This window comes from Drosophila bipectinata, chromosome XR (assembly GCF_030179905.1).
Source record: "Drosophila bipectinata strain 14024-0381.07 chromosome XR, DbipHiC1v2, whole genome shotgun sequence".
Classification (NCBI taxonomy): Eukaryota; Metazoa; Arthropoda; class Insecta; order Diptera; family Drosophilidae; genus Drosophila; species Drosophila bipectinata.
Genome location: NC_091735.1, coordinates 21515557 through 21532849, shown reverse-complemented (window position 1 = coordinate 21532849; position 17293 = coordinate 21515557). Strand labels below are relative to the sequence as shown.

The 17293-nt window shown below is 43.8% G+C and overlaps 1 protein-coding gene across 1 annotated transcript; it reads right to left on the bottom strand.

Annotated features, from left to right (window-relative positions):
• Window positions 1-12471: 12471 nt before the first annotated feature.
• Window positions 12472-17074, bottom strand: Cap-D2 (CAP-D2 condensin subunit). Its single transcript, XM_017244101.3, has 6 exons — window positions 16856-17074; window positions 16304-16775; window positions 15345-16240; window positions 15146-15287; window positions 14997-15084; window positions 12472-14934 (listed from the first exon to the last, which is right to left on the bottom strand). Exons 1-6 carry the CDS (start codon window positions 16980-16982, stop codon window positions 12520-12522), a joined length of 4140 nt encoding a protein of 1379 aa, XP_017099590.2. The 5' UTR covers window positions 16983-17074; the 3' UTR covers window positions 12472-12519.
• Window positions 17075-17293: the final 219 nt, after the last annotated feature.

The following is a 17293-nucleotide window of genomic DNA, read 5'->3' as shown; positions in this document are numbered from 1 at the left end:
CACCGCCCCCTTCCCTCCCCCTCTGCCACACCGCAGCTGCTATCCCTTGACGCTGTTGTGTTTAATTTCTTTTTGCTGCTACTGTTGCTGCCTCTGCCTCTGCCTCTGCCACAGTCTCTGCCACTGCCTCTGCTGACTTTGCGCGCGGCATGCAAATGAAATGTCATAAAAATTGCAGCTCGGCAGGGAGCGGGCAGCGGCATCAATGTTGCAGCTGCCACTATTACCATTGCCGCTGCTGATACACTTGAAAAAATTAATAAAAAATAATAATAAGTAATATCTTACAATATCCGGGAATCCACCTGTCCACAAAGCTATCTTTCTCATCCTATACTTTATGATTTTTGAAGTATTTTTTTTTAATAATTTCTTCAAGTGCACTGCTGCTGTCAACCGCAGCAATGAAGCAGCGACGCAGCGCGCATATTTTTCCAGTGCTTTTTTTTAATTTTAGAAAAACACAGACAAAATTTTGTTGCTTTAGCTCCTTTTGCAGCATGCTTCTTCTGTGGCAACGTTGCATAAATGAAAACGGGAATAGAAAAATGCACAGAGGTCCGCATCCACACAACCCATCCACATCCCATCCATACACCCACCAACACTTACACACACACACACACATGTCCTGGGAGAAAACAGAAAGAAAGGGGGCCGGCGACGACAGGTACCGGAAAAGGACGAAACTGGGAGGAGCATGGTAGGAGTCGGAGGCATGCCGCTAAGGCCAACGACAGTTTAGAAAATGTGCAAAAGTATTAAATTTCAGACGCCCAGGCCGCAACAGCGGAACACAATGGGATCGGTTCCACCGGGTGTTGCCTGCTTTACAAGCAAGGGGGGGACAGCTTAGGGAGGAGGACAGCTCGAGGGACAGGGTTCAGGGGCAGATGGCAAAAGGCAAAAAGGGTTGTGCGGTTACCCGCTCCCAGTAGGCACTGGATGCTTTTCGAATGCAAAGGCCAGGAGATCGCAATACTTGAGACGTTGCTCTACAAAAAAAAAAAAAAACTAGTTAAAATGGCTCACAGTTCAGGGACCTGGACCTGGCTTTAAATAAAAGTTAATTAAGCTAAAATAAACGTAAAACGTAACGTACAAAGGGACAGATTGGTGGACAAAAGGACACACTATACCATTCGTTTTCTTTCGCTTTACTTTTTTAAACAAAAATCTCAGAAATAAAGCATTTTATTTGTAACATTGCCAAGAAGAAAATTAATTAATCTGCTCGGAGTTTGGTATTTCTTTTTTATTTCTCTAATTTTTCTTGGACTTTCCCCTTCTTGAATTTTCCCTATGGGTCCTGGGATCTTCTGATTTGCCTTTCAGCCGTCTTGCCTTTTAAATTCTTCTCCAAAATCTTCCATAATCACATTTCTCGCTCTTTTTGCATCCAAATGCCAGTTTTTCTAGTCTTTTCTAAACATCACAGTGGAAAAAGGTTAATTAAAATAATATTCAGATGGACAAGGTACATACCAATCTTCCCTGAAAAATAGTCTTCAAGTTACCATCTTTCAAATAGTTTTCTTTTGGATAATTTAAGCATTATTTTTAATAATATCTCCTAAAAACTATACATATACTTCCACTGTGACTTGGTCCTATTCCCACACTTCCCACGCACTCGGACTGGATGCTCTTGATGATGATGTTACTCCAACTTTGCCTGGGAAAATGTGCGAGAACGGACTTGGACTTCTGATGGCCACAACCACCGCACACTTGACAGATCCCCACCACCACCACCACCTCCAAAACTAGCCATCGCCCCCAAAACAATGTGCCAAGTGCGTGCAAAGTTTTTTGTTCATGGGGCAACTTTCGTCGGGCTGGGAATCGGTCTCATATGGGTGGGATGGCCTGTCCAAGAATTCGTTTCCGAACCGGACTGGATTGGCACTGTGGACAGATGATCCACTTTTAGCGCCAAGGCCTTTAAAAACGTTAATTATATAATTCTAATTGGAAAAACATGCAAGGGATATATAATACCTCAATTATTAAAATTTTTATGGCCCTTAGATTATATTACCTTTCTGTGTGTATCGCGTTTCACTAGCAACTCCCATAAATCCCACTGTGCACCACTGCGATTCGATAACCCCATCCTCAGTCCAGTTCAGCCCATCACATACGAGAGAGTTTTGTTCGAAAATACTGCAGGAGAAAGCTGATCAAAATTATTTGAAGCTTTTGCAATTTTTGTAATTAAGCGAACAAAGCCAAACATTTGCTCAGGCATTTTCCTCATTGTCCAGCCAGGCGGTGGGTCATCGGGGTAGAGTGGGTTGGTTGGGGTGGTTAGTGGCCAACTGTAGGGAGAGGTCTGCTGCAAGTGGCAGTTGAAAGTGCCACTTTTATTGTTGTTACTACACTGGTGCTGCTGCTGCTTTTGCTGTTGCTGTTGCTGGCTCTGCTGCTAGTCTAACTGCTGCATTTGCTGTTGCTGGCTCTAAAGTTGCTGGACAACTGAAAAACTGCAGCATGCAAATCGAAAAATAATTACAATTGCGCAAAGTTTTAAAACGAACAGACAACTGGGGCTGGCCAGGATCAAGGCGATGGTAGGGCTTGGCCCAAAGGAGGGGAAGTGCCTGATTTCTTTCCGTTTCCTGTGTGTGTGTGTGTGTGTACCGGGGCATGGAGCAGAGAACAGAGAGTCCAATGTCAGTGCGAGTTGTAGATAAACCGCATATGGAAAGGACAAGACGTGCCAGAGGACAAGGGAGTATGTTACACTGAAAGCCCTTTTGCTTTTGGTCCTTCGAGACACTCAAAGGTGAACTTTTTTGATGAGATCTAATTATTAAGACCTGTCTACGGCTCCTTCCATCTTAAATCAAGAAAATTTAAATCTATAAGCTATAAAAATCCTTATTTTTTCAGTGTAATTTCCAAAATTGTAAAAGGGAATGTGGGAAGTGAGAAAGTGCGTGTGTGCTTTGACAGAACATTTGGACAGCTTCAGCTGGAGAATACGCAAACGAATAAGAATACTCCCTGAAATGTGCATTAGACACACCAACACACACACTTATACATACACTCACACACTGACAAAGACACAAAGACACATACTAGCCAAATGATAATGCGTTTGTCTCTTTTTCACCTCCACCTCAGCTCTGGCCCGGTTGTCACTGCCTGGAAAACTTTGAAAACTCATTCAGTGTCATGTAGATTTTTCGTATTTTTGCGTTTGCCCCGGCAAAAAATAATTGTTAGCTAACTTTTTGCCAAGCTCATAAAACTGGGCTCCTCCTTTACCTCAGTTCCGAGTTGGGGCCCCCCTCCTCTATCCCATGAATAACGCCCCTGGGGACAGGCAGTTATCCGGGGTTGGTGGCATTTTAAAACTATTGTTCATTTCAAGCATCAAGAAACTTGCCAAATTGTTGTTGAAGCGCTGTCGAAACTTTTTAATTTTGACGCCTTGGCAGGTGGTGTTCTACAGCCCCTCTCCCATATTCCCAGAAAACGACGCTTCTGCGACGGCTTTCTTTGGCCTAAAAAAAAAAAATAGGCGTTTGGTGAAACTACAACCGTCAAAGTTGGCGCTTTCAATGGAACTTCTGGTATTTCCAGGTATTTAGTTATTTATCACCCAGATATGAAGCCAGAAACAAAATGTTTTAAAGATTTATAGGCTTTGTGGTAGGGCTATTATAAAAGCTCATATCCGGCTCGAAGGACCAGGCAATCAGCCGAGAATAGTTAACATTTACATAGTAGATATTATGAAAGATATAGATAATATAACTAGAAAGAAAATGAATTAAATACTTGAAGACCTTTTGGTACCATAGCCTAACAACTGTGTCAAAGGACCAATCAACTATCAGTTTAGAAGAGGTGACCCTCAGTAGATCTGTCATCTGTCTCGAAGGACCATAAGTCAATTTCACAATAAGTCTAGAAGAGCTACCATTTTGTACCAATATTCGCTTTAAAATAAGCCTAGACTTATATTTATTGAAACATTCATGGACATGCCGTGTTTTCAATGCAATTTAATTAACATATTTTATTCAACTTTAATTAATTTCAGCTACAAAATAGTTTTTAATTGGCTGTACGTGAACATTTTAATGTGGCGAGGTATCTGTCGAGTCAATTTGAAGGAATTAGCATCGGCGGTAAATCCGGGCATCCGGGCGCTAATCCCATTTCAGATTCGATTTCGTCCTTAAAGGACACTGCTCATACGCACCATTAACGCAGAGCAGTTGGCTGATGGAGGATGGGTGATGGAGGGCAGCGCCTTTGATTCAATTAACTTTGTTTATCGCGCATAATGCATGGATTATCAATATCAATTGACATCAATTTTGGTCGCTCTGGAAACCAATAGCATTAACATTGAACAACAGCAACAACAGTAGCAATAAGGACATCAAGGAAGGACGAAAATGTTTGGACATCATTTTGTGCTGAGGCATTAAAAAGTTTTTCCTACTTTTTTTTTTTGTTGTTCACTGGCGGCATTTCAATTAAATCCTCCCCCGTCTAATTGAATTGAACCGAAATTGAATTGAACGCCATTTCGGTTTCCTGCATGCGAGTGTGTGTGGGGGGACTGGGTATTTGTTTGTTTGTGTGTGTCACTTAAAGCTGACCCTGTGACCCATTAAATCCCCCCTTTCTCCATCCTCAATGCCGAGCGAAAACACAAACCAAAGTAATTTTAATTTTAACTTGAGATGAGGATGAGGATGAAGTTGATTGGGGATGACAGAGTCGGGGGCGAGGTTGGGAGGAGGAGCATGGAAGTGGGCTACCCTAGCTTTTTATATGACTTTAATTGCCAACAAACACATGCAAGCACATCCCAGCACATGTATAGATAATTAAAAAGTTTTTTTTCTTTTTTTGCTGTTGTTAAGTGGAAAAATCTTCGCATATTCTCATCTTCAATATGGAGCCGTGGTAGACTCTTTCCCCTTCCCGGGGGATAAACCAAAAAGGACTATATGGAAACGAAGCAGGAGCTGCTATAACTTGCCACAATTTATGCATTATTATACGTACGAGTATGTCAGTTGTTGTTTCTTTTCATGTTTTGCATTACTTTCGGTTTTTCATGGACCAGCAATAAATAAACAAGAGGTATCTTAGGATCGAAATGATTTGGAAAGTTTTTTGAGTAAAAATTTTAGTTTTTAGACTAATTTTATAGGTAATATTATAGTTTTTCTTAAGATTATGATGTTGAAACTATATATTTTTGTGGGTTTTTAAGAGCCTCTTCTCTTAATTCATTGTTTATATTAATTTTTAGCATTTAGAAGATGCCTCCTTTTTTTTTTGGACATATTTCAAAGGGGTTTCCGTAGGTCGAGTTCCGGAAAAGGGCGGGGTTGGGCGGGGTTGGGCGGAAGAAAACTAAAAAACCACCGGAATGAGTGCTCTCACATTTATGTTGTGCTTTTTATTGCCGAACGTCGACGGTGACGGCGACGCTGCCGTCAAAGAAGACAACTTGAGATGAGCGAGGAGGGCAAAAGTCATTCCGCCAAGGTTCACATAATCAAAGCATCTCACTTGCCCCCCCCTCCCCCTCCCCCACTCGCCCTCACTCTTTTGCACCCAAGTCTTCCATCTCTTTCACTTAGCGACTGCGATGCCAACGCTGGCAGAATGTAATTTGTTTTATGGTTTTGTAACCGTTAGTTTTCATGTATCTCTCTATCCACCTACCCTGCCACACATACACTCCCTACACAGATACACAAATTTGTATCCTTAAGATACACAAATATCCTACCCCCACCCTCCCCCCTCCGTCCGCACACATTCAAAGTCTGGGAGATGCATTCTGGAAAATAAATTTATGCACCACTCGTCATGCCTTATTATTGTTAAAGATTCCACACAGCTGCTAGAGCTGAGCTGAGCTGGCCTGGGCTGGCCTGGGCTTAGCATTCCTCGAAGTTTTAATTAAAATTAAAATCAAAACCTGTCTGCATCTGGAGCATCTGTCTCTAAATCACCATTCTCTGGCTAATTTGCATTGCATCTAACGGCAGTTTGCACCTTGGAATTTAAATGCCAACCATCCCCACCAGCCAGGCAGCCAGGATGCAAGCGATTAAGTAGCCAATCCTGTCAGGTCCTTCCATTCCGGACATTCTCCGTCCATCTCTATTAATTACCTCATTGTAAGCACATGTGCCATTCGAAATTTATTGAAATGTCCTTCCCTTAAATCCATAAATGGGAAATATTACTCATAAATGTTTATGTTTCGAAATCAGCTTATCCATAACGTAGCTTAAGAGCTCATAAAATCCCTCAACACTTTATAAAAACACAAAAAAAAAGCTATAAAAACTGAAACTCCTCACAAATGGTTTTTAATTAAAATCCGAATCGTTGGGAAATCTCGGCTTGGCATTCAATTGTTGAAACATTTAACATGGCATCTTGAGACAGTTTGCACCTTGACATCCTTGATGGGCACTACAGCATCTTTTCACAAGCCAAAAAGGATAACGACTGAAGGATAAGCACTCTGCTATCTTCGCCCCCTTATTAGCATTTAAGTTTCACAGTTTTCGGCTGGAGCATTTTATTGCCTTCATATTTTGCATGTCCTGATCCTAGACGTTGTCATAAATTGCACAAGCCTGGCCCCAAATGAACTGTTCACGGATGCCTCAGAGGAGGCAGGGCAGGGCAGGCCAGGCAGGCAGGCAGAAGCAACACAGGACCAAGGACCAAGATACACACCGATGTGCATACATACTTTGAATAACTCACAAAAATGCACATTTATCGCATAATTCTCTCGTACATCAGCCTGGCAAGGACACATGCAGGACCCTTGCCAGCTTTCCCTGGCTGCCCCGCCCACCTGTGTGTCTGCATACATTATGCATCCGTGTTTGAACGACTTTCAGGATGTTCTAAAGGTTTCATTTTACCAGTTTTCTGAATACTTTCATTCTAAATCATTAAAAAAAGGGAAACTACAAAGGATCTATAAAGTCTGTCGATCCTTTTCGGGTTCTCTAAAGGCTTAGGCCAAGATGCAAGGATTTTAGAAATTACGAAAATTATTTTTGAGTACATTTTCTATCTAATCCTCTTTTTATTTAAAACATTTAGCTAATATCTTAATTAGTAAACCTAACATTGTAGAAAATCCTAACTTTTTTTAACCAAAAACCTTAATATTTAGGACTGGCGCCAAGAAATCTGCATCCTGAGCCACAATATCTCAAGAAAACACATTAACTAGCCATGTGACTTGGCCAGGATATTCATATTGCGATGACATAAAGGAGCTAGCTAGCTAGCTGGTCACGAAGGAAGATGAGGGCTGGTCACTCGGACTGTCAAGTGGTCAATGCCAGGACCATGCTCCAACTGAAGACGTGACCATAATTCTGAGGTTGTCCCAAAGATCTCAGCCATGTTCTTGGAGTAGTTAAGTAAATGCCAGGATATGTATGTCAGGAGCAGTTCATCTCTACACATTAAGAAATTGTAGAAAAGGACTATAGTCCTATTAAATTATAGAATAATACTTTTAGAACCCTAAGGGACCCAATTTTAAGCCACAAACGTAGTATTATGTGTATTATTTAATTTTAAAATTATTTCCTTTTAATTTTTGTATTTATTTGTTGTGTAAACACTCAAGACTTTGTCCTATTTCTGGCTTGGAGAATGCATACGAATGTTCGCCAGGGCTGCCTTTTAAGTTCGTCCTGATAGAGGACGGGCGAATCCTTGTGTGTGCCCTGCCGGTCTGTCGGGGTCATCCACAGCCCACGTCCCGGAGTTGAATACTCAGCCTAGTTTATGCCCCGCAACAAAACTCATGACAAAATCATTACAACCATTTCGTGTAGTTATCGTTTCATATATATATCCTTCACCCCTAACCGACTAAGCCTCTCTCCATCTATTCTACCTCCTTGATCCCCAAGCTACGATATCCTTGCACACACACACACACACAGGGAAACACACATGCTCATTCAGTGTCGTGTTGTTGCTCTAGGAAATGGCAAAAGCTGTAAAAAATTTGCATTTTTATAACAACTTAAGTCACCAGACGACTTTACTTTTCCAGGCACTTGAACTGGTTTGCTTCCTACACAAAGTTTTGCATGCGTGTCACCCCCACTCAGCTGCCACGCCCCCCCAAGCCCAAAGCCGCACCCACCCACCCACCGACTACCGCCTTCCTGGGCGACCTTCCTGCATATCAGCATATCTAAACTATAAACACTGCCATCAAATTCGAGCAAATTAATGCATCATTTCATGTTAAATTTTTATTATTTTTACAATTTTATGATTTTAAGAGTTGTAAACTTTATTTAGTTTAGGAAATCTTTTAAGATATTATTTAAGCCAAGGAAATGGTAGAATAAAACAAATGACCCACAAAAGTAGGCTTTAGTTTTCTTAAAAGGACCAAATGGCATACAATACTTAGTATTTTAGTTTATTATTATAACTCTATAAATAAAGAGTCTATAAAAATAAATTAAAATCCTTTAAAAAAATGATCTTTAAAATCTTCTCCCATTTATAGTTTCAAGTGTAAACGCATATGAGTATGTGTGCATTTATAATAGCAGTTATATTTATGAACAAGAAAGAGAAAACGTACAAAAAAAAAAAAGAAAAACTAAATAAAAAAAAAAAGGAAAAAAAATTGGTAGCAAAAATTGTGTCCATTTTGCAATTTGCCGCCGGCACGGTGTGCATAAGGAAAAGTGGTTAAAAGTCGAAGGGGCTTGAAAGCAGAATGGGTAGTGGATGGTTGGGGCAGTGGATAAGTGGAGACATATGTATGTATGTACCAGAATGGCACCCAAAACAAAATAAACAGCTGGAGCTGACCAAGTCTCTCCCTTGCTCCTCCAATGAAAATGCACTTTCGAGAATCTGCAATCAGCCCTTAGGGAAGTTTACGAAATCAATAATCGGAAGCACTTCAAATTATCTGCTATCGGGGACGAGGATTTTACTTTGAAGAAAATTAAATATCAACAAGATAATTAAGTCAATAAGAAAATATATGGTATTTTCTTAAAATATATTTAAAAATGTGTATAAGAAGGATACAAATAAAATATATACATAAAAAAAACGTGTTTTAGTTAAGTTTTTAACCTCTTTTGTTTAAGTTTTGTATAATTTTAATATTTAGCCAAAATATTTTATTAATTTTTTCACTTTTAAGCTTTTAAAAGGTCTTTAGATTTGGTTTTTACATTCACTTTAAATTACATTTTCCGTTTTAAAATTTTTTAAATCTTTTACTTATTTTTTTTATTTTTTGGAAATAATTAAAAAAAAACTTACCCTTAATTTAAATCCGCAAGCCATAAATTTCTCATTTTTTCCTTTTTTTTCAAGGATAAAAGAGAGTTCTCTTTTGCACTTTCCATAGACAAGCCGTAACTTAAAACTCTCATCTTGCTTGTCTAAAGCTGAAACATCGAATCCTTCCAAATTTCCTCTCTTTCCACTCACAAGTCACTTAAATAAGGAGCAATAAAAAATCAGCAATAAAATACAAGATGTTGCTGTGGAAAGTAACGGGATTTGGTAGCACTTTAAAGTGGCTCCCGTTTTAAATGATTCTTCTTTTTAAATTTACTTGTTTGAGTTTGGTTTTTAGAAAAAGGAATAAATAATAATGAATGGAAAGAATTAAATCTTACATAACATATGTATTATTTCAAAACAATTCAATATTATTTCAGCTATGGCGGCCAGTCACAGATAGGCTCTCTCCTTTCCTTTACGTTTGTAAGCATTAAAAACTAGTACTAATAGATAAATAAATATTGTTACAACTTACAATTAATTTTAATCCAGCAACAAATGATCCTTGCCAGCAGTAATGGCGGATCTTTCACTTTTCTTTATTTCTAGTTCTTCTTCTTACAATTGGACAGGCTCGCTCCTTGGGCCGATGCGCCCTCACTGAGCATGAAGAGGTAAATGAAACGCTCCTTGCTGATCCCCCAAAGCAGAACCCCAAAGGCTGCTCTCTTTCTGACGCTAGGAGCGAAAAAGGCGAAATTTCTCTTTCAAGAAGGAGGATCATAAAGGGATCGCTCTATTTTCTTTTTGTTTTTGCTTTTCCCCCCTTTTTTACCCCAAAATGTGTACTCTTTTGCAATGAAAGAGAAAAGCTAAAGAAGAAGCTAAATAATTTTAATTTCAATAAAATAATACCTTTATTTAAGTTTTAAGGCCAAGCCTAAGGCTTTGGGCTTAACCAAATTAATTTAAATATATTTCAATTAGAATTCCGAGTTAATTAGAAACTCAATTGAGACCTAAGCTGGGCGAAAATTAGTGGGCATTGTCCTGGGAAAGGATAATTAAAGGAGCCGCAAGTGGCATATGCCGGAGAATGCAGTTGACATGTGTTACTGCAAGGAAACGGCAAGAAGTCTGCGGTCAGGCCCCATATCACATTATAACTGCATTAAAAGCCGCAAGTCGGTGATGGAAATATGCATATTTCAGGACCCACTGGCCTACAAAACAAGTTGTCAGTGTCAGGAACATAATTGTGGCCAAATCCAGAAATAGGTTCAGCATAAAACCGCAAAGAATCATTATTAATTGGTTTTATTAAGTGTTTAATTAGTAGAGTCTATATATATTTTGCACGGGAAACCTCTATATAATCCGCTAGGAATGCAAGACTCCTCCCTCTGGATGAGACAAAGTGGAGCAAAATAAAGCTCGAAGACGACGACGACAAACGGAGAAAATCCACAAAGCTCATTGAAATATGCAACAGCCGTTCTCGAGAGTCCGGACTCCGGGACTCCGGGACTCTGGACTCCGGCCAGTATGGAAATAACTTGATGCAGATGCATGTAGACACTACTAATGCGCATTGTATGCGATAAGTTCCGGGTCCTGCTCCTCCTCCTCTCCTCCTCCTTGCTTACTAACTTCTTTCACCACGCCCCCTGGGGCTTCTTTTATCCCGTTGTCCTTTAGTGTCCGAGGACACACTATTTCCTATGTCTTCATAAAGGACTGCAAACTGACATTTGATTTATATTTTTATTTTTATCAAGAATTGCTTTAAATTGTTGTGTGTTTTTTAGTTTATTTAAGTTTTTAAAGGCTTAATAATGTTTACAGTTTAATTTATTTAATGTCAGAAATCTGGCAACACTGTGACAGCGATGTAAAGCTTAGTTTCCGGTTGTCATTTTGCATGTCAGCCATTCCGACTCCATTTTTTATTTTTCCTTCCTGTTTCGCCCACCTTACTCCACACTGAAGTTAGAGGTTTTAGGACACTATTCTTATATTTAAATTTTTAAATACAAATATTACTTATTGGTTTTTTTTCAAATACATTAATTCTTTAGTATTTCCTTCTAAAATTAGCATTTATTTTGAATTAATATACTATATCTCTCAGTGTACTGTCGCCACTCTACTGTAATTTGTCGCCCAGCCAACACAAATTGCCGTCCTTGAACTAACAAGGCGCTGGAGACGGAGCCTGGAGCCTGGTAACCTGGAACTGGACGCTGTACCCTGTACGCTGGACGAGATGTAGGCATGTATGATGCACCATGATGCAGTATCCACCGTGAGTGTTACAGAGTGATGATGAAACACCCCGCCGGTTGTTGGAAAAGTTGCGTCATTTGTTTGAATAATTCAAACGGAGAGAAGGACGAACTCCAACCGGACAGGCTCACATGAAACTGTAAAGAGATGTCGCCGCCAGAGGCCAAGACGGAGTTGGAGTCCTGGTAGCAGGACACTGTAGAAAATATCTTTCCACCATATTATAGCTTTAAAGGATAATTAGGATGATGCCCTAGTACTCTTAATGGGTTATTACACTGCAAAAAAAACACTTCCTTGCTTTGGAATCATTATCCTTTTTGGAAAGTGTATTTAGGGAATGCATTTTAGTATGCAAGCTTCAATTTCTATATAGCTATATGGCCACGCCGCTGCAATTGCTGGCTTGTGCGCATATTTTAACCCACACACTAGGTCCGGGTCTCGTCCTTTGGCTCCTGGCACCCGGCTCCTGACTCCCGACTCCTTCGTAAGGCAATTTTTTATGGCAGCGTGCTGGGAGCAGGATGATGGTCATTTGCTGCATACGTAATTCGGGCAGCAAATCACTCATGCAGCTCATGCGAGGCGTTTTGCATTAGCCGAGCTGCGAGCTGCGAGCTGCGACTTTAATCTCTGACATGAGTTTAAATGGAAACCGGAAATGGTCTAAATGGTTAAGGATATTAGGGATAAACCTCCCCAGGGAGAGGTTTAGACCTCCCCTAGTACTAGTACCCTTGCGAAATACCCAAAATTTATTTATTATCATACATACAAATTATGATTTAAATGAAAAAAAATAAAAATAGCTTAATTAAATAATAGAATTATCTTCATACTAATTTTAATTTATATGCTAAGATTAAGAAATTTTTCTCCTTTGTTCGAACTTGATGAAAACTTGATGAATACTTGAGAAAGTTACAGTGACTAGTCACTGTCGCTATCGCTGGTCTCATCGGAGGTAGAGTCCTTGCGACCGCGTCGACCACGTCCTTTGGCCGGAGCCTTCTTGCCGGCGGCTGGCTGGCGACCGCCACGGGATTTCGACTTCGGTGCCGGAGCACGAGATCGGTTGGCGTCCACCCCCGATGCACCAGGCTGGTCGCCCGACTGACCCGACGCCGGATCCGGATTCACTTCTAAGCACTCCTTCAGCCGTTTCTCGAACTCGGTGATGACGGCTTTTAGTTCGGGCTTGCCCTGCTTGTTGGTGTTGCTGATGATCAGCTTGAAGGACTGATAGACCTCGTCCACCTGCACCTTGTCCCGGAAGTGCTGGACGTTGTCGATCAGCTTGTTCACCGCCCGCTCGTTGTAGGTCAGCTGGCTGAGGCAGAAGGCGATGTCGCGCCACTGCCGCTCCACGCGGGTAACCGGGAAACGGAGGCAGAGCTTCTCCACCAGCGTCTCGATCTGGCGATCCTTCTGGATGAGGCCCAGGATGTAGGACATGACCTGCTGGTAGCGATCCTCCTCCAGGCCGAGATTCACGTCGCTCAGGCGCGATATGATGTCGGGCAGGACGTTGTACAGGATGTTGGGCTTGTTGGCAATCTCCTTGAAGGACTGCTTGGTGATGTCGCGGATCTCCTCGTTCTCGTCGACGAGGCACAGCGCCACGTCGGCGATCTGGCCCTTGACGCGGATCATCTCGTTCAGGATGAGATGCGACAGCATCTTAATGGCCGTCAGCCGGAGCTCAGTGTCGGATTCGTGGAGCTGGGCATAGATGTGACCGGTCCAGGGTTCGATGATGTTCGGGAAGCGGAACGTGAGATCCGACAGTCCCACCACCGTGTTGCACTTGATGCGAATGTTCTTGGTCAGGTTGAGGATGTTCATCAGGAAGCTCATGTTCGACTCGCAGAACCGCGACGACACGGTCATCAGGCGGGCCAGAGCCAAGGTCGCCGACTGCTGCAGCTTCGCGTCCCGGTACTCGCCCGGCCGCTTGCAGATCTCGATGATGGTGGGCGAGAGGTGGGAGAGCAGGGCGTTCGGATTGAACAGCATCAGGTCCTCGCAGATGGCGTTGATCTCCTCGGCGATGTTGTCCTCGGCGGTGGCGCCCACCAGGTCCTCGTCCGGCTCCTGCTGCGGCTCCGCCGTCACCCCCGACAGCCGTTTCCGCACCTCCATCGCCGACATGTTGAGGGTTCGTCGGGCCGGGGTCTGGGCGCTGCTCGCCATCTGGTTGCGCTTGTCGCGCTCCTCCAGGGCAGTGATCTTCTCGCGGTACTTCATGTTGTTGTACACGTCCATGTCCAGGAAGATCATCTCCTTGACGGTCATGTAGCCGATGCAGAATATGAAGCGCGACAACAGGAACACGGGCATACAACTGCCCTGACTCTGGGTCGCGCCGAACGTCTGGGTTAGGGCCACCGATGCTGGCTGAGAGTAGGGGATCTGCGAGAGCTGCGAGCCCAGGCCCAGGTCGTTCTCCTTGTCCGCCCCGGCAGCTGACTCCTCCACCAGCCAGTTGTCGTTGAAGCGCCGCAACAGCTCCGCCACCAGCCGCTGGGCAATCAAGTCCGGAGCCTGGCACATCCGATACAGGTACTCGAACAGGCTCGTCGCCACATCATCAAAGTTGGACAGCTTCTCGTGGAAGAAGAAGTCGAGGAAGAGCCGGGTGATGCTCTGCACGAACTCGGCGTCCCTGTTGAGGCGCTTGTAGTACTTGGCGTTGTTGTTGGCATCAATGGAGTTCAGCAGGAACTGGAGGCAGCCGGAGAAGAGGCGCGGATCTCGTCGGCCCCGCTCCCCGATGGCGATGGACTCGATCAGGGCTATGTTGGCAGCGGAAATGCTGGCCTTCGACTTGGAGGCCATGATCAGGAGCTGCAGCGCCAGCCGCGCATCGTTGGGCGTCGTACCCTCCAGCTTGAGGGTGAACCTCTCGAACAGGACCTTGATCACAGCGGCATCGATGTCCTCGCCGTTCACCCACTCGGCCATGAGCGACTCGAGGGCCTTGAAGTGGCCGTACTCGATGTCCGAGAGGAACTTGGACAGGTTCTGCACCACCAGTATGGCATGAGTGCGCCCAGTTTGATCCGTGGTGAAGAGGATGCGCTTGTAGGCCGCGCAGACGGCGTCCCGCTTCTCCTTGTCGGAGGACCAGACCAGCTGCAGCATCTGCTGCATGCCGGACAAGGTGCCGTGAATGCCGAACATGTAGCCGGTGGTGAAGAGATCCACGGCCTCGAACACATCGCTGTTCGTCTTCGACATGAGCATCTCGTGCAGCTTGGGGAAGGCGGCGGTGACCATTTGGGCAAATTCGATGCTGTCCTTGAGGAACTGTACCGTCTTGATCTGGTGCAGCATCTCCTCGCTCTGAAAGGGAAAGCATTCAATGGTTATATACATTTCTGAATTCTAGAGGTCGGTACACCTACACTCTGCTTGAATCCGGCGGCCAGAAGGTGATAGGTTTTCATCAAAGCCATTACATAAACACAGTGCTCCTCGTGCTTCAGCAGGGAACTGGAAGAAAGCGATTAGATGATCCACTAAGAGACACTAACAGTGGCTTTGAATAACTTACCTCATGGCCTGATTACCAGCCAGAAAGTCCACTTTACGGACCAGCACTATAACAGCCTTGTAGTCCTTCTCCCGCATCAAAGGAATGATTCTCTGGATGAGACTCTCGTCACTCTCCTCCTTGTCGAACTGCATTTCTGGAACTAAAGGAGATTCCGATTTAGATCCAGAACTCCTACTAGAATCAAAGTCCAACTTACACTCTTTGAGATTCTCTTCGATGAAGGGCAGCAATTCCACGGCCAGGGTGCCCCATTCCTCGTTGAGCTTCTCTTCTTGCTTGCGCTCCTCCTCCAGCCGCTCGTTCAGCTTCTCCATGGCCACCACCTCCTTTTCGTGCTTGACGCGCAGATCGTCCAGCGAGAGTTTCGGCGAATAGGGATTGCTCTCCAGGGCGGACTTGATAAGCTGCATGGCGGCGCGACGCACAAGTGAGCTCTTGTCCTCCAGCCGACCCACCGTCTCCTCCAGGACTTTGGTCAGATAGCTGAGCGGAATGGCATGCTGGGTCTTGAGATGGTGCCAAATTGTGAGCACTTTGGAGCGCACATGGGCGGATATGTCCAGTATGTGGTCGAGGAGATGATCAAGGAATTCGTTGCGCACTTCGCGCAACTCATCGGTGAGCTCCTCCGAGGTTAACTCGCACACCACCGTGTCGCCGATTATCTGGAGCACGCAGTTGCGAATGGAATGCGACTGGCAGTCGAGCAGCTCCTCGGCCAGCTTCGCCAAGTGGGGAATGATCAGTTTGGGCGCAATGTTGGCGAATTCAGTGAGAAAATTCGAAAAGTTCTTCGACACCGCCGAGTCAGAGGTGTCTTGGTTGAGGACTTCCACAATGCTCTTTAGGAGGATGGAAAATACCGACGAGATTCCATACTCCTCGTGCAGAAGCAAGATTCCGTTGGCAATCGAAGATGCCGAGTGCTCTGTGCCGCGCAGAACCTGCAGGATACGGACTGGGAAAGTCATGGCCTGATTGAATCGTTTAATACAAGTGCCCAGGATCTGGAAGACCGTGTCGAAGATGTGTCGGTTGTCCGAGCGCAGTTGGTGCAGCTCCAGAGTTCGATAGCAAATGTCGCAGAACATCCTGCAAGAATTGAAATCCGCTGAGTACAGTAGACTCTCTACTGAAGGCACTCATGCAACTTACGATACAAAATCCTCCTCGGCGACGGGCGGACTCCACAATTTCTCCAGCGGGCATTGCAGAATATTGAAAAGCTGGATGAGGAACTTGCCCCGCTTGTGGTCCCAGTCGGGGAACTGTTCCATGACCTCCTGCTGCTTGGCCCGCTTCTTCTGGACGTTGATTTGCTGATCGCGCAGCGTTTGCTGGACGATCTGGTCGAGCTTCTTCACCGTGCTCACCTGGAGGAAGAGCACCATCTTTGTCAGGTTGAGGTAGCTGCTGCGCACCTGATTGGACATGGGCTCACTGCTGGTGAGCAGTGGCTGTAGGTCCTGGCCCAGCTTATCGACCGTGATGTAGATCAGGTCGAAGGAGCGCATAAGATTGCGCACAGAGGCACTATCGACCCCGGGGGACTCCAGAACGGAGTAGTATGTGTCGAAATGTTCGAAGATGTAGAATGGATCTTGTTGGTGTGCTTTTCGTTTGCATTCTGTGGAATTTAAAGCCAAAATTAATGTAAATAAATACTTGGGAGCATTCAAATACAACGACGCGCCAACGGAAACTCACCTAGTAGTTTGCCGGGTATTTCGGAACTGGGAAACACTTCCTTTACAAAGTACTGATCCGAGCATGAGTTGATCAGATCGGAGGAGTTCAGAGGCAGCACGAACTGAAAGTTTGGAGCGTCCTCCATCGTTGGGGCTTTTTCTATTTTCCTTTTGATTAAAATATTGCGGATCGACTGTTGGACACAAAACGATTAACAGCCCAGCGTCGTCTTTAGAGATGGTAGTTCGATAGCGCAGACCTCTATCGACCCTCTGTTATCGAGGATCGAGCTGTACCGCTGGTTTGAAATACTTTTAACGGAAATTTGACTTAACTTCAAGTATTTAATACTAATTTACATTAAAAGCTCTTAATATAATAAAAATTACAAATAAATATTTCTCATTATTACATTAAGTTAACAAAACGTGTAAAAATTGTTTGTTTTGTGATACA

Excerpts from the sequence above, each read along its gene's own strand:
- Cap-D2 (XM_017244101.3), bottom strand. The coding sequence starts at position 16,982 with ATGGAGGACGCTCCAAACTTTCAGTTCGTGCTGCCTCTGAACTCCTCC. Across the intron at positions 15,288-15,344 it reads CGAAGAGAATCTCAAAGAGT|TTCCAGAAATGCAGTTCGAC; the intron begins GTAAGTTGGACT and ends AATCTCCTTTAG. Across the intron at positions 15,085-15,145 it reads GCTGGTAATCAGGCCATGAG|TTCCCTGCTGAAGCACGAGG; the intron begins GTAAGTTATTCA and ends GCTTTCTTCCAG.